Source organism: Mya arenaria, chromosome 14 (assembly GCF_026914265.1).
Source record: "Mya arenaria isolate MELC-2E11 chromosome 14, ASM2691426v1".
Classification (NCBI taxonomy): domain Eukaryota; kingdom Metazoa; phylum Mollusca; class Bivalvia; order Myida; family Myidae; genus Mya; species Mya arenaria.
The window spans coordinates 7787574-7810215 of record NC_069135.1 but is presented as its reverse complement, the minus strand read 5'-3'; the positions used below and the strand labels follow the sequence as shown (position 1 = coordinate 7810215).

At 35.0% G+C, this 22642-nt stretch overlaps 1 protein-coding gene across 2 annotated transcripts in view; it reads right to left on the bottom strand.

The window, feature by feature from the left end:
• Positions 1-1794: 1794 nt before the first annotated feature.
• The window catches only part of LOC128217691 (uncharacterized), a 64158-nt gene continuing 43310 nt past the window's right edge, over positions 1795-22642 (bottom strand). For both annotated transcript variants that reach the window (XM_052925007.1, XM_052925008.1), the window contains exons 14-20: positions 18552-18647; positions 17491-17679; positions 7057-7114; positions 5313-5454; positions 4630-4787; positions 4198-4254; positions 1795-3583 (exon numbers count right to left, since the gene is read on the bottom strand). In XM_052925007.1, the coding sequence (XP_052780967.1) occupies positions 3403-3583; positions 4198-4254; positions 4630-4787; positions 5313-5454; positions 7057-7114; positions 17491-17679; positions 18552-18647 (881 nt within the window). In that variant the 3' untranslated portion in view covers positions 1795-3402. The remainder of the gene's footprint in view (positions 3584-4197; positions 4255-4629; positions 4788-5312; positions 5455-7056; positions 7115-17490; positions 17680-18551; positions 18648-22642) is intronic.

Below are 22642 nucleotides of genomic sequence, written 5' to 3'. Positions count from 1 at the left end.
CATTTTTGATTGGACTATGCCCCATTCTCAAGTTCTTACCAAACTGAATGCAAAATGTAAATCCTGTGAATATTGTTAATAGAAAGGAATTTTTTTGTTATAACTTACAACTCCTTCCTTCCTCTTAAACATTTTCCTCGGTCTCGAATTGATTCCTTCTTATTCTATAATTAATAATTGGCAAGTGTGAATAATTAAAGGATGCTGATGACATCATTGGGAAATTCAACATTTATTGTGATGTAACAAAGAGATTTATCTACACTACATATAGAAAACAAACAGGCATAACAGCCTTTTTCAAACCAATTTAAATGAATCCTGCATCTTTTTCTATGCATTTTAGTGCTTGAATGTATTTTTTTTAGAGAATGTGCTATATTGCAGTGTATTATAACACGAATCAGGAATGTGCTATATTGCTGTGTATTATAACACGAATCAGGAATGTGCTATATTGCTGTGTATTATAACACGAATCAGGAATGTGCTATATTGCAGTGTATTATAACACGAATCAGGAATGTGCTATATTGCTGTGTATTATAACACGAATCAGGAATGTGCTATATTGCAGTGTATTATAACACGAATCAGGAATGTGCTATATTGCTGTGTATTATAACACGAATCAGGAATGTGCTATATTGCAGTGTATTATAACACGAATCAGGAATGTGCTATATTGCAGTGTATTATAACACGAATCAGGAATGTGCTATATTGCTGTGTATTATAACACGAATCAGGAATGTGCTATATTGCTGTGTATTATAACACGAATCAGGAATGTGCTATATTGCTGTGTATTATAACACGAATCAGGAATGTGCTATATTGCTGTGTATTATAACACGAATCAGGAATGTGCTATATTGCTGTGTATTATAACACGAATCAGGAATGTGCTATATTGCTGTGTATTATAACACAAATCAGGAATGTGCTATTTTTTCAAGGTTATTGTCAATGAGCCATATCATTTTACCATGTACAAATTTATGTGATTGTTTTATATCTGTTTGTGTAATAAAAAACAACGTGAATTAAATAAATTTGACACAAATAATTGATTTTATTTTTCAATAATAAGTTTGCTGTTTTCACATTGAAAATATATAACCATTCAATTGCGGATGTAAACTTAGGACACAAATTAGACTCAAATGTGTTGGGATTGGTGATTTTTTTGATTGTTCGAATAAGTCGAATATTCATTATCTCGACTTTTTTTCCTAGGTCCCGGCAAATAGGACATAACGAGTGTTGACTGTACATCAATTACCTGTGAGAGAATATGACTTAGGCCATACCAAATTGTTCTTATGTTCAGTATGAAAACCCATCTAGCTATTCTGAAAAAAAAACACTCAAAAATAACTGGAATACCAAATGAGTGACATCCCATGTAGAATATAGACACCAGAGTCCCCTTTTCAATTGTTAAATAATAGCTTTCCATGCAAAATTAGTTCAGTTTTGTATTTAAGTGTGTTTATTTTGGGAATCACACAGACTGCATCATTTTCTGCCAATAATACCTGTACAAAGTATGAAGCATGTCCATCAACTATAGATTTTAGAGTGGGAATAAAATTTGGTCATCTGATTTTAATACCTACGTAGTGTGACCTTGCCCTTTTAGTAGACATGCTAATAGCTAATATCAATGCTTCTCATCCTCTGACTGTATCAAATAATACACAAAAAATGATCAACATCCTTCAAGTGAAATATTAAGACCTTGACCTTTGATCCATAAATTAATCTGGTTCATCTACTAAACATTTCCAATGTGCATAAGTCCCAAGATCCATTAAAAGGTCATTCAAAAGTTAGTGATCACAAAGAAGTATGACACCTTAGCAGACGTTCCTGCCCGACATAGTTATCCCTATGTGTCCGTCATGGCATCACAAAAAGATGCGCATTGATAGCTGAAACACCAACAACAGAACAAAAGTTTAATTTCGCTATTGTTGTTTAACATCAATAAATGTACAAAAGACACTTTCTGTAAAGGTTGTCTTACCTTTAAAAACAATGAAAATTATAGTTTCAACAAACATAATTAAAAGTTAAGAAAGAAAAAGAAAAGCTGGATTTAACAGAGAAATTCAGTTTTACATGTTGACAAAGTATGGCCACAAGTACATTACAATACAACGGCTATCAAATCATGTAAAGACACAAGGTGTTAGAGATTCTTTAAGTCTGAATAAATGCCTATGGTGTATTTTCATCAAATCACATCATATTTAATAATAATGTTTTAGAAATGAAAGCAGAAACTTGTACAAGGGTGAACGTCTAATTCCAAACATAAAAACAAATATCAAGTAAGTAACTGTGAATGTCATACTTTTGACTAGATTATATCTTTCTAAAGTAAAATTACAACACTGAAAAACAAAACTTTAACAATTCTAAACAAAGGCCAAAATAAATTAATGTTTCCCTGGCACTTTTTGAAAATCAAATGACAGGGGATTAATAATTCTTTTATATGAATGTATTTTTTTTTTTTTTCTTGCTTTACAATATCAAAAGAGCTGACTATAGAAGTATTAAATTGCTATTAAAGAACAACCATAGTTGAAATATAAACTAACTGGTATTTTATCTGACAAAACCTTTTGACTTTTTTAACAGAGATGTATTTCGGTTACTTAAAAATATACGTTTATTCTTAAGGTAGCACCATTCTGAGCATTTGTAAGAAAAAAATAGAATCTAGGTTATTCTAAAATAACTCTTAGGGAGTGCCTGAGTAGTTTAATAGATCTTTATGCAACTTTGACAAAATACACAAGAGCAGTTGCGTTTTCCCTAAACACAGAAACTGTTCATGTCAACAATAAACATCTGAAAATTATTTTGTATTTGGTAATTATTACAATAGTTATAATACCACTTCTAACAGAATCCTGGCTTGTCAGCTAGAAACACTTTTATGACCTAACTATCCGTAAATAAACACTCAGGATTTTTGCCACGCTCTCCAGAAATGAACATTCTTTGTTGTTATGGCTGTTTATCAAGTAATGAATATAACATCTAATCAAAGGTATAAACTCATCTTGCAAACATCTTATTGCAAGATATTTAGTATCACCATTTAGTGAAACATTTTCTTGAACAATATAGTCCTGGAATGAACCCTTCTCTAAGCAAACTAACGTGTAAATGTCAGTGTCAGCTCTTCTCTCCCTAGTTCATCTTGAAATGACCTCTTTAAAATCCCTTTCTTTACCAGGAGTCATTTTTTCAACCAAAGCGATCCTTTGCTTCCTGTTAGTTTTCTCTTGTCAAGTCAATTTTCTTCATAAATCCTCCATAAACAAACATGTCTGGTTTGTTCATCAAATCACTAAGGGATGAAAATTTCTCTTAAATGTATAATCAGCCTGGAATAAAGACCTCCCTGGGTACGCTCCCTGCCTCACTGTTGGAGCAAGAGATATCTGTCTGTGTGTCTTCGACAACTGAAGCATAGCCCTCCTCCACAAGGCGTTTGGAGATGTTAATATCAACCTCTTCCGAAGTATCAAATAACTCGACCATCAGAGGACCATTCCACAATCTGCAAGACACAACATTGGATGAATGGAATGACTCGTTTGTCGTCTAAACTTCCCCCATACACATCCTAGAGTGGTGCAATATTCACCTATGGTGTATGTAACATAAGAAGTTAAAATGATTCTTGATACAAATGAATCTTAGAGATTGAAAAAGTGCTTGTCTCCCCTGTTGTGTGGTTGAGGCTGAGAACTAATCAATGACGGACATGGAATTTTAACTGGAGACCAACAAACAGTCACAGCGACCTTGACTTTTAACCTACTCATCTCAAAATCAATAGGGGTCATCTACTAATCATGACCAACTAGCATACCAAGTGTAAAGTTCCAGGGTAAAAGCGATGTTAAGTTATTGAGCAGAAACCATTATTCAACTTTTAGTCACCACCAACGTATTGTTTCACCTGAAGGTCATCACAACCTTGACCTACTAGTCTCAAAACCTATAGGAGTCATATACTTGTCATGACCAACTTGCATACCAGGTATTATGTTCTTGTACCCAATGGAACTTCAGTTTTTGAGGGGAAACCATGTTTTCTTATTTCAGTAAATAATCATCAAGACCTTTTTGTGTAGTTCAAGATCTATTTTACACGTCCGTAAAGATTACCTTGACTTCACATGAGCAACCAAGGTCTTCCCATCAACTAGTTCCCTGAAGAACTGTCTGCAAGTATGACAAAAGGTTATTAGAATTTTTACATTGCAACTGCTTTTTTTTATTTTGATGTCAGACAGATGAAATAATCTAATAATTCAAACACAATTTAACAAACCGACAAAGTATGAAGTGCAATATTCTTCCCTTTACATTTTATACTCCATCAAGGAGGATGATACAGCAAGTATTTTGCCTAAAGTAATGGGACTTAGAACTGTCATAATGAAAATATGTTAAAAGTTTCAATCAATACTTTGAATGAATTCAAAGCAATAATGGCTGACATAAAAACTTTTCTATGACTCATAAGCCCAACTCTTCACTAAGGCTAAGACAATGCTTTGTCATTTTTCTCAGAAAACAGACAAGCCTTTGACTTACGAGGCTTCCTTAGGCCATGTATTGCTGGCGTGTGCAGGTGCGATGCTGGTAAGGAAGCATTCGAGGGCCTGAAAGGGCAGATGCAGGAACTCTGGCTTGATGTCACATACCTCCCTGTCCGCTAACCACTCTGTGTTCCCAAAGTCAACGTAGAACACCTACAGTCATCGTATAAAACTGGTTAATTCTTTTGTTTCATTTAAGTTAGCCAAAACGTTTGTTCATTGGTCAATATTTATAAAAACAAAATATCTTTAACTGATAAAAACATTTAATGTGAAAACTAGCCAAAAGAAATCCTATGGACAACTTGTCTAAATTTAATACAACTGGCTGCTGCAGGGTATAGCTAGGTAATTGAGTATAGCTTGGTAATAAGTTTGGGGGACTGAGTGCTGCATTAAATGAATTATTTTAATATGCATCCAGGTAAAGCTGTGAAAGTTATCTATACCTAAAACTTCCATATAACGAGCAATGCTCATAAAGCCAATGGGTACAGACAATTAAGTGTCTTGAATGGCTTCCAAAAATACACGTGATGCAAATAAGTGATTGTACTTCTTATATTTGTTATGTCAAACAACATTCATAAAAATCCTTTAAAAGTGGGAAAGAAAATCTGGCTGCTACAATCTTAACTTACTGTTTAATAAAAGGGCAATAAACACCTATTTACTGACCTTGACCTTTTCTTCATCCACCTCTACTATCCTTGCCCTGTACCACTGGCTGTCCTGGGAGTACCGGGCTACTACGATCTCACCCAGTGCCCTAAGGTACTCGCTGCCCGTGTGGAATGTAGACTTGTTGCTATACTCAGTGCTAGAAATTGGAAAAAATGGAAATTGGAAAAAATCACACTTTCACTTAATGCGTTTAATACCCTCCCAATCCAAGTGTCGGAAATACTGCCTGTATAGAACAATTACAGAATTTTACCAAGTGGAACATGTTTAACTGAAGGTAAATGTACCAAAGAAATATCAATGATTTAGAGATATAAGAGGAATATTGGTACTATAAGGCGTGAGTGAGGTTGTGCACACGAACTGGTTTAAACCCCCAGTAAACTTATTTTAGTTACCTTTCCAAGGCGGTACCTAACAATCCTTGATAAACACACCTAGTTTTTATATAGTATATATGCATTGTGTTGATTGTGGAGTTTTGTGCTGTTGTTCAGTGTTTCTTATTTGTGTTTTTGTGTTCTATGTCTTTGGCATTTACCCTGTGCCATTAAACAGGGTAAATGTCTAAACTTTTGGTTACTGAGCTTGTTTCTGTAGTTTTTCATATAAATTTTTATAGAAAAAACATACTAAGAATGTGGCTGTGACCTTGACCTTTAAGGTAGGCCTATATTCGACCATGAACGAGAAAGATATAGACCAGACAAAATCGGGACTGATGAACCACAATAAGCTCAGAAGGTTGCTGTGATCTACTTCTTGAATGTAGAGATGCATTCACATGCTACAGTGGTCACTTCTGCAACATAATTTTAAAATCTGACCATGAATGAGAAAGCTATGGACCGGGCAAAAACAGGACTGATTGATGAACTAAACTACTTTCAGAAGATTGTTTTGTCCTTGACCTTAAAGGAAGTGACCACGGGTCTTGTGCTAGACACATACGCATGCAGACGGTAAAATTCATTTTTTTGGGATTTATGACTTCTTACATTGCTTTACTATGAGTATAGCTCCTTGATTTATTGCTTACTTGAAAAAGATATCTATCACCAGTTTTATGTCAATGATATAGTTTTGCACTGATTTAATGATAAGGTTTTAGTTTTAATACGTCTAGCAAATGATAATAAATTCATAGCAAATAAAGCACAATTTCTTCCAGAAGTAATGTACCTATAAAATTACCATGATTACCTTTGACCTTATAATTTGTGTTAAGCAATGTGCCTAATAAAAGTCTAAAACTAATAACTGTAATGAGTTTTGACAGCTCCTCTTAAAATCTGCCCAACTGTGCTTATCCCATCATCATCAAAAGAATAAATATCTAATATACTAAAAATTACAGGTGGCCTAATGCATACAAATACAACCTATACCAAAAGACATTCAAGAATAATATATATTCACCACAGTTGCTGCACCAGTTGTTCTCATAATAAGAAATTTCAAATCAATAAATTATCTCATAAATTCTATATAATCAATGGAATCTCTTCTCTTCATTTCAAGTATCATAAAACCTGAGTGAATACATTACCTAGAATATGCACATAAATACCGTGCTCATTGAGAACAGACACAATAACAGCCGCTGGTTTGAAGTAAAAAAGCAAATACAGCATTTGGCTTGTTAACACCGACACCAAAAATATTTTACTGGGCAAAACTCCCATTACTGACAGCAAAGGGCAATAAAATGGTTTAAGAATAGTTAGAAGCTGCCTACTTGAGAGAACTAAGAAGATCATCTAGTGTTTCCTCACACTCCTGCTGCTCAAACACACCTGGAACATAAATATAACAACACAGATTCATGATAGATTTGATAACAATACAGACATAGATATATGATAGATTTGACAACAATATGGACATAGATACATGGTAGATTTGATAACAATATGGACAAAGATACATGGTAGATTTGATAACAATATGGACATAGATACATGGTAGATTTGACAACAATATGGACAAAGATACATGGTAGATTTGATAACAATATGGACAAAGATACATGGTAGATTTGATAACAATATGGACAAAGATACATGGTAGATTTGATAACAATATGGACATAGATACATGGTAGATTTGATAACAATATGGACATAGATGCATGGTAGATTTGATAACAATATGGACATAGATGCATGGTAGATTTGACAACAATATGGACATAGATACATGGTAGATTTGACAACAATATGGACATAGATGCATGGTAGATTTGACAACAATATGGACATAGATGCATGGTAGATTTGACAACAATATGGACAAAGATACATGGTAGATTTGATAACAATATGGACATAGATACATGGTAGATTTTGGTAGATTTAATAACAATATGGACAGAGATACATGGTAGATTTGATAACAATATGGACATAGATACATGGTAGATTTGACAACAATATGGACATAGATACATGGTAAATTTGACAACAATATGGACAAAGATACATGGTAGATTTGATAACAATATGGAAATAGATGCATGGTAGATTTGGTAACAATACCGACAGAGATACATGGTAAATTTGACAAGAATATGGATAGAAATACATGGAAGATTTGGTAACAATACGGACAGAGATACATGGTAGATTTGGTAACAATATGGACAGAGATACATGGTAGATTTGGTAACAATACGGACAGAGATACATGGTAGATTTGGTAACAATATGGACAGAGATACATGGTAGATTTGATTACAATATGGACAGAGATACATGGTAGATTTGGTAACAATATGGACAGAGATACATGGTAGATTTGATTACAATATGGACAGAGATACATGGTAGATTTGGTAACAATATGGACAGAGATACATGGTAGATTTGGTAACAATACGGACATAGATACATGGTAGATTTGACAACAATATGGACAGAGATACATGGTAGATTTGGTAACAATACGGACAGAGATACATGGTAGATTTGGTAACAATATGGACAGAGATACATGGTAGATTTGGTAACAATATGGACAGAGATACATGGTAGATTTGGTAACAATACGGACATAGATACATGGTAGATTTGGTAACAATATGGACATAGATACATGGTAGACTTGGTAACAATACGGACATAGATACATGGTAGACTTGGTAACAATACGGACATAGATGCATGGTAGATTTGACACCAATATGGACAGAGATGCATGGTAGATTTGGTAACAATACGGACATAGATGCATGGTAGATTTGATAACAATATGGACATAGATGCATGGTAGATTTGACAACAATATGGACATAGATACATGGTAGATTTGGTAACAATATGGACAAAGATACAAGGTAGATTTGACAACAATATGGACAGAGATACATGGTAGATTTGGTAACAATACGGACATAGATACATGGTAGATTTGACAACAATACGGACATAGATGCATGGTAGATTTGGTAACAATACGGACATAGATGCATGGTAGATTTGACAACAATACGGACATAGATGCATGGTAGATTTGACAACAATATGGACAAAGATACATGGTAGATTTGACAACAATACGGACAAAGATGCATGGTAGATTTGATAACAATATGGACAAAGATGCATGGTAGATTTGATAACAATATGGACAAAGATACATGGTAGATTTGACAACAATATGGACATAGATACATGGTAGATTTGACAACAATATGGACATAGATACATGGTAGATTTGATAACAATATGGACATAGATACATGGTAGATTTGGTAACAATACGGACATAGATACATGGTAGATTTGACAACAATACAGACAAAGATACATGGTAGATTTGACAACAATATGGACAAAGATACATGGTAGATTTGACAACAATATGGACATAGATACATGGTAGATTTGATATCAACATGGACAAAGATACATGGTAGATTTGATAACAATATGGACAAAGATACATGGTAGATTTGATAACAATATGGACAAAGATACATGGTAGATTTGATAACAATATGGACAAAGATACATGGTAGATTTGGTAACAATATGGACAAAGATACATGGTAGATTTGGTAACAATATCGAAATAGATACATGGTAGATTTGGGACCAATATGGACAGAGATACATGGTAGATTTGGGACCAATATGGACAGAGATACATGGTAGATTTGGGACCAATATGGACAGAGATACATGGTAGATTTGGTAACAATACGGACAGAGATACATGGTAGATTTGGTAACAATACGGACAGAGATACATGGTAGATTTGGTAACAATACGGACAGAGATACATGGTAGATTTGGTAACAATACGGACAGAGATACATGGTAGATTTGGTAACAATACGGACAGAGATACATGGTAGATTTGGTAACAATACGGACATAGATACATGGTAGATTTGGTAACAATACGGACATAGATACATGGTAGATTTGGTAACAATACGGACATAGATACATGGTAGATTTGGTAACAATACGGACATAGATACATGGTAGATTTGGTAACAATACGGACATAGATACATGGTAGATTTGGTAACAATACGGACATAGATACATGGTAGATTTGGTAACAATACGGACATAGATACATGGTAGATTTGGTAACAATACAGACATAGATACATGGTAGATTTGGTAACAATACGGACATAGATACATGGTAGATTTGGTAACAATATGGACAGAGATACATGGTAGATTTGATTACAATATGGACATAGATACATGGTAATTTTGTTTACGTGTTAATATTTTTTATGTGATGTTTGAATGTTTAAATTTTAATGCATTGTACAATGGCCGTATGGGGAATGTAAAAGCACACCTTTAACCACCTGAGGACAAATTAGAGATCAATGTTGGAACAATACAGTTAATTCACAGTATTCAAAACATTAAAAATTGATAGCTTATTATACCAATGTTCTAAAGTACAGTGCCTGTTTTGCATACATTTTATGTCAATAATTGCAGAACAAAATTTTCATCAGTTAATCAACAAGAATTTAGCTTATTTAGTTCAATGTTCTAGTAAAGGTCACCATAACTTTGATCTACTGACCCCAAATTATATAGGTGTCATTAACTGACCACCAAGGTGTCATTAACTGACCACCAACAATGTACATACCAAGTTGATGACTCTATCAAATTAAACAAGTCTTACAAAAGTTATAGATCAGAAACATAAGTGTGATGCTGATGACCACGATGCTGGACAATAACACCGGACACAAAATAGACGACACTAAAATATGACTTCTGGTAGATTTTTTTGATGATTGAATTGCGTTGCCTTGGAAAAAAGTATCATATCCTAATTTTAGAGTGCTGAATATTTGTATATAGAAATATGTGTCGAGTGCTTTAAAAGTAGTGGCAATATATATGTGAAACCATGGTTTTCTCATGCACATGGATGTATAGCTTACCACTGGTTAGGATATTGATTTTTCTTCAAGCCTATAAGATTTTAAACATTTCCATCATGCCAATGTAGTACTTTGATTTAAGCATTTCATACTGACTGAAACATGGCTGTATCTGGCGAAAATATGCAAGAAGAGCAGCAAGCATATTGTCAGAATCAAGGGTTACTGGGTAAAAACGCATTATAGATGACAACAGATCTACATAAGGTTGAAATGTCTCTTCCATACCATTGCAAGATGGGTATCCATGTGAAAGGAAGACAGTGTTAAAGATATGCCCAGTGACAGCAACACGATTGCAGCCGGAGTCCCAGTATGTCAGCACAGTAGTGTGACAGGCATATTTAAGGGATCATGTTCTCTCTGTGATTGGCCATTATAATATAAACCGCCCATGTTGCGGGGTTTGTTGTGTCAAGTTGTTGCATGATCATGCAGTCACGCATTGCTTTGCACTGGTTACACAACATTTGCAACAGCACAATTTCCCAGTTTTGCAACATTCATAAAACAGCTCAGACCTCCTAGACTTCTTGTTGATCCTAACATCATGTCATTTTTACTCAGACATTATTTTAACACGCCTAGTGACGTTGAAAGTGTCTTACACCAGTGCATTAACAGTATAAAACAAGAAAGGTTTTCAAAGGCATTTTCATATTGGCTTCCACAGCTCAAAAGTTTGAAGATGCCATGGGGGAGAACTTTCCGAGATTAAAATAGACATTTTAGCCTAGACCCATGGTATAATAGTAAATCACCAATGTTGCCACTTCTTATAAAACGCTCCTTGTAACAACTAATTTTATCAACAAGAGCTGTCACAGAGACAGCGCGCTCAACTATTCCGCCACTTCTCAGTGTAAGGATAGAAAAGTTTTGGCAAAAACATGCATGGATCACTGTTAGATTAGATTTCAATGCAAAACATTATTTGCTGAGATATCAGCAAAAATGTGGTTACATGGAAAATTTTAACCAGAATTTTTAAGTTTAATAATAAAGGGCCATTATTTGCAAAATACAGTTATCTAACTTATTAACTCTAAGTTATTCTATTATGTTGGGTGGTTGAATACCATTGCATAAAGTCTCAATGCAATACATCAAGTAGTTGCTGAGATATTATCCTATGTGTGCTAACATGCAAGACCTTAACCAGAATTTCTAAGTCTCATAATAAAGGGGCAAAAATTATATAATATGAAAGATAGAGTTATCTTACTTGATTAAAGAAGAAGGTTAAATGGTTGGGAGCCTGTGTGTAAAGTTTCAATGCCATACATAATGTTTTCGCTGAGGTATTGACTTAAAAGTAGTTACATGCAAAACCTTAACCAGAATTTCTATGTCAAATAAAAAAGGGGCCATTATTTGAATTTAATGCAAACTAGAGTTATCTAACTTGGTTAATTAAGTAGGTTGGATGGTTGAGTACCATTGTATTAAGTCTCAATGCATTACCTCAAGTAGTTGCTGAGATATTAACCTATGTGTGCTTACACGCAAAATCTTAACCAGAATTTGTAAGTCAAATAAAAAAGGGCAATTATTTGCATTAAATGCAAACAAGAACTATCAAACTTGGTAGGTTGGATGGTTGAGTACCATTGTATTAAGTCTCAATGCAATACCTGAAGTAGTTTCTGAAATATTAACCTATGTGTGCTTGCACGCAAAACCTTAACCAGAATTTCAAAGTCGAATAACAGTGTGCGAAATTAATCTTTTTACCCTGGTAGCCAATGGGGCTACAGACACTGAGATTTCTGTAGCCCAAGCCAGATTTCTGTGGCCCAAGCCCCAATTTCTCGAAACTTCTTAAGCTTAACAGGCTTAAGTCGCTTATTTCAATTAGCCAAAATACATACTTAAATTGAATTTTGATAAATGAAAAATGGTTTATTTTGATTATCATTTAGATAATTTCTATCTAAAGTACAAAAACTCTTAAAGAAGTCAATATTATCCAAATTATTGAAAACCAAAAACAATGAGCTTAGCTTAATCCTGTTATAAGGGACTTAAGAAGTTTCCAGAAATCGGGGCCAGAAGTTTACAGAAAACACGGAACATATTTGTGAGTAATTTTCATTTTTAAAGAGACAAAATGATATACAAACTGATCTGAATCTCATTTTATTTAGTAATAGATGTGACTGGATGTGATTTAACATATTTTTGCATATTGTGGTCCAACCAACACTTCCGGTTCAACCATTTATAATTGTTCAACCAACACGTATGGTCCATCCAATATAGCGGCATACATGCCATATCCCCCGGCGGGGGGGGGGGAAAATCCCCCGGAATTTCGACCCACCCCCTGGTCCCCCGCCGGGGGATCCATATCCCCTGGAATTTTGCCAATGTAGTACTTTGATTTAAGCATTTCATACTGACTGAAACATGGCTGTATCTGGCGAAAATATGCAAGAAGAGCAGCAAGCATATTGTCAGAATCAAGGGTTACTGGGTAAAAACGCATTATAGATGACAACAGATCTACATAAGGTTGAAATGTCTCTTCCATACCATTGCAAGATGGGTATCCATGTGAAAGGAAGACAGTGTTAAAGATATGCCCAGTGACAGCAACACGATTGCAGCCGGAGTCCCAGTATGTCAGCACAGTAGTGTGACAGGCATATTTAAGGGATCATGTTCTCTCTGTGATTGGCCATTATAATATAAACCGCCCATGTTGCGGGGTTTGTTGTGTCAAGATGTTGCATGATCATGCAGTCACGCATTGCTTTGCACTGGTTACACAACATTTGCAACAGCACAATTTCCCAGTTTTGCAACATTCATAAAACAGCTCAGACCTCCTAGACTTCTTGTTGATCCTAACATCATGTCATTTTTACTCAGACATTATTTTAACACGCCTAGTGACGTTGAAAGTGTCTTACACCAGTGCATTAACAGTATAAAACAAGAAAGGTTTTCAAAGGCATTTTCATATTGGCTTCCACAGCTCAAAAGTTTGAAGATGCCATGGGGGAGAACTTTCCGAGATTAAAATAGACATTTTAGCCTAGACCCATGGTATAATAGTAAATCACCAATGTTGCCACTTCTTATAAAACGCTCCTTGTAACAACTAATTTTATCAACAAGAGCTGTCACAGAGACAGCGCGCTCAACTATTCCGCCACTTCTCAGTGTAAGGATAGAAAAGTTTTGGCAAAAACATGCATGGATCACTGTTAGATTAGATTTCAATGCAAAACATTATTTGCTGAGATATCAGCAAAAATGTGGTTACATGGAAAATTTTAACCAGAATTTTTAAGTTTAATAATAAAGGGCCATTATTTGCAAAATACAGTTATCTAACTTATTAACTCTTAAGTTATTCTATTATGTTGGGTGGTTGAATACCATTGCATAAAGTCTCAATGCAATACATCAAGTAGTTGCTGAGATATTATCCTATGTGTGCTAACATGCAAGACCTTAACCAGAATTTCTAAGTCTCATAATAAAGGGGCAAAAATTATATAATATGAAAGATAGAGTTATCTTACTTGATTAAAGAAGAAGGTTAAATGGTTGGGAGCCTGTGTGTAAAGTTTCAATGCCATACATAATGTTTTCGCTGAGGTATTGACTTAAAAGTAGTTACATGCAAAACCTTAACCAGAATTTCTATGTCAAATAAAAAAGGGGCCATTATTTGAATTTAATGCAAACTAGAGTTATCTAACTTGGTTAATTAAGTAGGTTGGATGGTTGAGTACCATTGTATTAAGTCTCAATGCATTACCTCAAGTAGTTGCTGAGATATTAACCTATGTGTGCTTACACGCAAAATCTTAACCAGAATTTGTAAGTCAAATAAAAAAGGGCAATTATTTGCATTAAATGCAAACAAGAACTATCAAACTTGGTAGGTTGGATGGTTGAGTACCATTGTATTAAGTCTCAATGCAATACCTGAAGTAGTTTCTGAAATATTAACCTATGTGTGCTTGCACGCAAAACCTTAACCAGAATTTCAAAGTCGAATAACAGTGTGCGAAATTAATCTTTTTACCCTGGTAGCCAATGGGGCTACAGACACTGAGATTTCTGTAGCCCAAGCCAGATTTCTGTGGCCCAAGCCCCAATTTCTCGAAACTTCTTAAGCTTAACAGGCTTAAGTCGCTTATTTCAATTAGCCAAAATACATACTTAAATTGAATTTTGATAAATGAAAAATGGTTTATTTTGATTATCATTTAGATAATTTCTATCTAAAGTACAAAAACTCTTAAAGAAGTCAATATTATCCAAATTATTGAAAACCAAAAACAATGAGCTTAGCTTAATCCTGTTATAAGGGACTTAAGAAGTTTCCAGAAATCGGGGCCAGAAGTTTACAGAAAACACGGAACATATTTGTGAGTAATTTTCATTTTTAAAGAGACAAAATGATATACAAACTGATCTGAATCTCATTTTATTTAGTAATAGATGTGACTGGATGTGATTTAACATATTTTTGCATATTGTGGTCCAACCAACACTTCCGGTTCAACCATTTATAATTGTTCAACCAACACGTATGGTCCATCCAATATAGCGGCATACATGCCATATCCCCCGGCGGGGGGGGGGGGAAAATCCCCCGGAATTTCGACCCACCCCCTGGTCCCCCGCCGGGGGATCCATATCCCCTGGAATTTAAAAATAGATAAATAAAAAATTCACAACTTGCTTAAGGTTGACAGTGGAAAGCATCAATAATATTATGAGTGTGAAATACCATGAAGGACCGTGATGACTTAGTCCAAAAATTACTGTAATTTGAATGTATTTCTGTATTTATTCTTATATTATAAATGCAGATATTGCGCAAATTTTCGTTGCGTAAAAATCCCCTGATGTAATATCAAAATCCCCTGGAATTCAGACCAAAATCCCCTGGGAAGCCTCTCAGAAATATGGCATGTATGACAGCGGTCCAGTAAGCAATAGATGCCCAAACAACAATAGTGTTTCAACAGGCACTGGCTGTTCATCACGTTGCTTAGCCAATCTAGCAGCCCAACCAATTGTAGTGATGTTCTTCATTGAAAGTAACGTTCTCAGAAGATAACATCAGCATATTTGAATCATATCTGTAAAGAAAGGAATGGAACATAAAAAGTATATTTTTATAAAAAAGTAAGTTAATTACTCTCAGACATATTTATGGATGGGTTTTAAGACAATCTGAACCCCGATTTAATTACAGGCCTGGGTGTATGCGACTAGTCCGGTGGCCATCATAATATTTAAACATAACTTACTAGTAACAAATCATTCAGAAGACTACACAGGTGACAGCAAGACATAATTACTCTTTCTAAGTAAAATGTTTATTACTTAGTAATAAAATACACAGAGCAGTATAAAAATCATAATTTATATTGATGATGATTTATATATGTTCATTCATAAGACTATTACATAGTTATACTGTACATGGTAATGTATAGTGTTGGGAATCGGTTCCAATTTTACAATCGATAATCGGTTCCACTCAAGTAACCGATTATCGATAGTACAATCGTTTTTTTAAAATACTAGATAAAACCTTAAGTGAAGTTTTATTCATGCACATTATTAAACTCTTAATCATTATATGCATATACGTTATGTCTATGATTGAAGTAATTAAGTGTTATATAAAAAATAATTCATTTTTACTTGCTCATTGTGGCTTTCATCTGCCATTTTGTTAAAGATAACGTCTGAAAACATTTTTTTTTCGATGATCGATTGTAACCAAATACAATCGATTGTCGCCGATTTCAGGCCCAACCAATCAATTTTCAATTATAATCGATCATCGGAATATCACTAGTAATGTACATACAGATTCCTCATTGAAGATTATGACTGTCAGATAGTAAAACAGACAAATGTATTATTTGTGTTAATTTTGTTTTAGAATAGATGATAATTATTTGTTGTTAATAATACTCCAATAAGAATAGTAACCGCAGTCTTTTCTGAACCATCTACCCCACCCACCAGAACTAACTGTCCAGGTAAACAGTCAAGCGATTTATAGCTTATTACATTCAAGTAATATCACTATAATGTAATATAAACTCATTAAAATGACAAATCTAATAAAAATAAATAAAAAATAACAAACCTGAAATGATAATTAGTCCGTATTTATCGCTGTTATTATACTTCGTTATAACCCGGAAATAAACCGGAAGTCACCCTGCCGCAAAGGATTATGGTCTATTGGAAAGTCGAGAATGCAGCAATTAGTTCCCTTGGCAAGGCAGTATATCTCATCGAGGGAGATCACTGCACGCCGTAACGCCGAGATATTTCCGGAAATAGGTACAAGTTGTCGAGGTAAATATCATCCAGACAATTTTTTTATCAACAACCCCGACGATTTTATTTCCATCGCCTGTCGGCTATCTTAAAGGATTTTTTCGTAGCCCGGGTCATTTTTTCATCGCCTCGGGCGATCACGCTACTGTTAATTTCGTTAAATGAAACTAAGAGTTATCTTACTTGGTTAATTAAGTAGGTTGGATGATTGAGAACCATTGTATAAAGTCTCAATGCAATACCTCAAGTAGTTGCTGAGATAAAAACCTATGTGTGCTTGAATGCAAAACCTTAACCAAGGTGTGACGCCGACGCTTGGGTGAGTAGTATAGCTCTCTATATTCTTCGAATAGTCGAGCTAATAATATGTGTTTTCTAAATATGATCTAATCAGGCACAATTCAACCTACTAGTTGTACGACTGGAGCTGCCAGAGGAGAGGCTGTTGAGAGACCCCTTGCCCATGGGTAGGATGGTGTAGAAGCGCCCTGGGGAGATAATGGTGGTAATGTCCATGGCAACCCAGCTCCCTGGGTCTGGCAGGATCTCCTCCTGATGGTCACAGATCGCATACACCTCTTCCTGCAAGTTTGTAACCCCTGGAACAGATAGGACAGGGTACATAATATCACTCTATATCAAGTCTTCAATGAATATTACTTACATTGCCATGTCTTTTTCTATATTTTGCATGAGCTACTCTGCATAATGACATCTTTTATTTTTCATAGCTGAACCCTGATTGGACAAGTGTGACCTTATTTGACCAATGGTTAACCACATATCAAATTTGCCAACAACATATTACTCTCCTTAAAACTTCTGCGACACATACTATATAACATTAAAATAAACAGTGAAATTAGTAAATTTAAGGGTTGATTAATATTCGTCTTGCCTTGATCAAATATGAACACACTTGTGCAATAAATTCTACTTTATGGCTATATGGATTAACTCGAACCATCCTGAGTGTTTATATTGTATGTATGCATAAAACATATGAATAAATCCAGAAAAAATCACTATTAAAGTGACACTCTTATTCAAGATCAATACACATACACATGTAAAACAAACCTAAAATTTGGGTGATACACCCTCAAATACTTACTAAATAATGGACTTATGGAAAATATTATCTATTATGGTCTTATAAGGTAGAAATACCGTGTTTTCTGCACATATCTTTCAATAAAACTTGGTATACTCCATAAGATCTATTGGTTTTGACATTTGTTCATCTTGTTGGTGTATTAAAACAATTGTATAAAATGTGTTAAATCTTATTTTTGACAAATAGTGCAACTTTAAATTTCCATTCATGAGTTTCAGCCTGATAACAGTCTTGGGTTAAAATCAATCTGAAATATGGTTATATTGTGTCATAAATTTTTGTTTAAAATCAATGACCAGATGTGGTATGACCTTATCTGATCAATTAAAAAGACAAAAACTATAGTATGTATACCTGAGACTTCGGCTATGTGCTTAAAGCGACAGCGGTCCCCCTTCCAGCATCTCCGGCCGGAACTGTAGAATTTGCACACCATCTCATCCCTAGCCTCTGAAATACACAAAATACAATAATAAAAAAACTGCCTTTACATTTCTATAAAAAAGGTAATAAGAATTATCCTTAGTGTGTACACCAATGCTTCTGCCAATGGGATCACTGGACGGACTCACATTGAATCATACAGAAAGTGTGAGATGAAAAACCTAACCTAACTTCTATTAAGCCATAAAGTGATTTAATTAGGTGGATTGTTAAGCAGCTCACTGTTTCAGGCTTATGCCAGCTGTGTCACACTTATGCATGCTGTGTCAGGCTTGTGCCAGCTATGTAAGGCTTATGCAAGCTGTGTCAGGCTTGTGCCAGCTATGTGTCAGGCTTGTGCAAGCTGTGTCAGGCTTGTGCCAGCTATGTAAGGCTTATGCAAGCTGTGTCAGGCTTGTGCCAGCTATGTGTCAGGCTTATGCATGCTGTGTCAGGCTTGTGCCAGCTATGTAAGGCTTATGCAAGCTGTGTCAGGCTTGTGCCAGCTATGTGTCAGGCTTGTGCAAGCTGTGTCAGGCTTGTGCCAGCTATGTTAGGCTTATGCCAACTATGTCAGCTGTATCATGCTTATGCCAGCTGTGTTAGGCTTATGCAAGATGTGTTAGGTTTATGCCAGCTGTATCATGCTTATGCCAGCTGTGTTAGGTTTATGCCAGCTGTGTTAGGTTTATGCCAGCTGTGTCATGCTTATGCCAGCTATGTCAGGTTTATGCAACAAGATGTGTCAGGCTTATGCAAGTTGAGTCAGGCTTATGCCAGTTGTGTTAGGTTTATGCCAGCTGTGTCATGCTTATGTCAGCTATGTCAGGTTTATGCAACAAGATGTGTCAGGCTTATGCAAGCTGTGTCAGGCTTATGCCAGTTGTGTAAGGCTTATGCCAGCTGTGTCAGGCTTATGCCAGCTGTGTCAGGCTTATGTGAGCTGTGTCAGGCTTATGTTAGTTGTGTCATGCTTATGCAAACTGTGTCAGGCTTATGCCAACTGTGTCAGGCTTATGCAAGCTGTGTCAGGCTTATACAAGCTGTGTCAGGCTTATGCATGTTGTGTCAGGTTTTGTTAGCTATGTCAGGCTTATGCCGGCTATGTCAGGCTTATGGCAAATTAATGACTTAGTTTTAAAAGCAAAAATCAACAATTTATATATAACTTTGTAACTTTTTACTAAGTTGGTGAAAACAAAACAAAATCAGTCCAGAATAAGTTTGAAACTCAATGAAAATGAAAATTTCAAACGAAAGAGCCGCTACAGAAATAATGAAAAAGTACACTCCGAGACTATTAAACCAGTTTAAAGGACATTAATTGTTAATATTAGAATTGTTTATATTAGTCAGACACAAAATTATGAAAATAGACCAGTAATGATGTCTGTTATTTTTTCCGCAGAATAAGATACAACCACAATGGTGATGCACTACTTTTTTAATAAATGAAAAAGCCAACATCGTTTGGTTTGCATGAAAAAGTATTTCAAATTTGTGGTTATTATAAATCAAAATAAAGAACAAACACATTCAAAATTCATGTATTCAGTTAAAGGGACTGTCTCACAGATTTACACCAAAAAAAGTTTTTTTCTGTAACGAATCTTAGGACATTTATCTAATAGAATGTGTAAGCTTTGATGTCATAATTGTAAAAAAGTACCAAAAAAAAAGAAAAAGATTGTGTCGGAGACCGGGTTCCAACCCACGTTGCCAAAATTGAAGACCAGCGTCTTCCCTACTGAGCTATCAAAGTTACATTAAATGGGTGACATAATTAAGCTATAAACCTACCTCAGTAATATCACGTGATAACACCGACTAGCCAATCACGCATAAGGAATGAATTCTGCCCAGTAATCTTTTTAAATGGAAAAATACGAAATAACTGCTAAACTTAAATAAATTGTAAACCATGTGTACTTTAATTAGTAAGTTTCAATGCCCTGTACACATCAATGCCAAGTTTATGTCATTATTCGACAATTTTATTTTTTTCCGCTATTTTATCATTTGTAAGACAGTCCCTTTAAGTGCAAGTTCAATGTATTGCAAGAAAGAATTTGTTACACTACGTAATGGAATATGAAACTAATAAAGACATTTAAGAAACCCTATATTTTGTACAAAAGGCTAAGATGGTAATCAATACACTTTTACCTGAGACTCTCGTTAATTATGACTTCAGTCTGAAATAATGACCTTATACTTCCATTAAAACAGGGATGTCAGTATCATTAGCTGGGTAAAGATCTTTTAATTGAGTTAAAGGAACTACATGGAGCTCATTGTGACATTCTCAATGTCAGCTTAACTAGAAAATGCAAACAAAAGTTTCTTAACAGCAAGTGATTGAATTTTACATCACGTTTTCATGTTAGTCAATAAAACAATTAATTTCAAAATTGAAAGAGATATTCAATGGAAAACTGCAATATGGGTTGTAATTGCCTCTGCTAGAACTGTTTACATTGGCAGTCTTAGGGGATGAAAATTAATACCCAAAGCCTGAAACAAGTATCAATCCACTTCACTCCACATATTTCCGATGACAACCATGAAGTGTATCACGTTGTCATTTGAGACGCTGCATTTTGAATGCATTTTCAACTTTTGTGAAAACCTGGATAATTTGTTTTGGTCAAAATGGTCATTTTGTGAGAGGGCCTTGTTGTATCTTATTGTAGATTATACAAAGCAACCCTACAAAGCTTCCTGTGAAATTCCATAATTTGTCTGTAGTTTTGAAGGAAATGTTTTTTAAAAAATAACAGGAAGTTGGCTGAGGGCATGGCCACAGTTTTGTCCCCAGGGGCATAGTTTGAACAAACTTGGTTCAAAGGCTCCCATGTCTACAGATTTTTCATATTTGTGTACATGGGACATGAAAAATGATTGAATTGTAGACGTTGTAAGGATAAATGAGCGCTAGTATTCAAGTCTGCATGTATAAATAGCAAGTAACCAAATCAAACTTCATGTTAATCAGTTTATCATAAATCTTTGCACAAAATAATCCAACAAAATAAATATTTTCTTGATTGTTCATTCATATTTACACTGTACACACACATATTGTGACATCATCATTTTCTATTTTGATCAAGAGGTTGTCACATTGTACTGTTTGTTTAGCCTGGATTATCTGCCCTTGCCATTTCATTTTCACTATCAATTTTTGTTGTGCAGAGTACACAGGGTACATGACAACTGTTTGATCTGCAGCCGACACATTTTAATACATGTGTGAATAGGTTAATCTCTCACATGTGTTTGTTTGTATTGCAATTGATGGGACTATGAGGTAATAAATAACATTTAAAGGGACTGTACACCAGATTGGCACCAAAAAACTTTTTTTCTGTAACTAATCTCCGGACAATTAAAATGTTTTACTCTTTGATATATCATATTTGTAAAAAAAAAATACAAAAATTTAAAAACAAAAATTTAGTTGGTGCCCGGGTTCGAACCGGTGTCGCCAAAATCGCAGTCCAGCGCCGTATCCACTGTGCTACACAGGCTTACACAAAGTGGATGGAATATTTAAGCTATATACCTAACTTGGTAATATCACGTGATATCATCGACTAGCCAATCAGAAAAATCTAGAAAACCTAGAAAAATGACACAACACCATTTACGCATTTAAATGTGTGAGCTTCACTTGGTGGAGGACTACTATAAATATGATGCTACATGCAAAACATCAACGGACTAGGCCTGGCAGACAAAAAGATTTTCAAAGACTTCCGTAAGTAAGTATGAAAGAAACTTGTCACTGCCGGGGTGAGGCAACTTTTGACCTCGCATAATTTGAACAAAATTTGAAGAGGACATTGTTTTTGTCAAGAAGTTTTTCCTTTTGGTTGTCATGGCAACTTCAGGCTCAGATCCCATTTATATTGAAATCCTTCTATCCAAGCAGATGCAAAAATGGCTATCATTTTGACATTTTGAAGTCCTTCCTTTTTCTAAGGAGTTGGCTACCTGACATTTGGCCCCTAAGAGTGCCC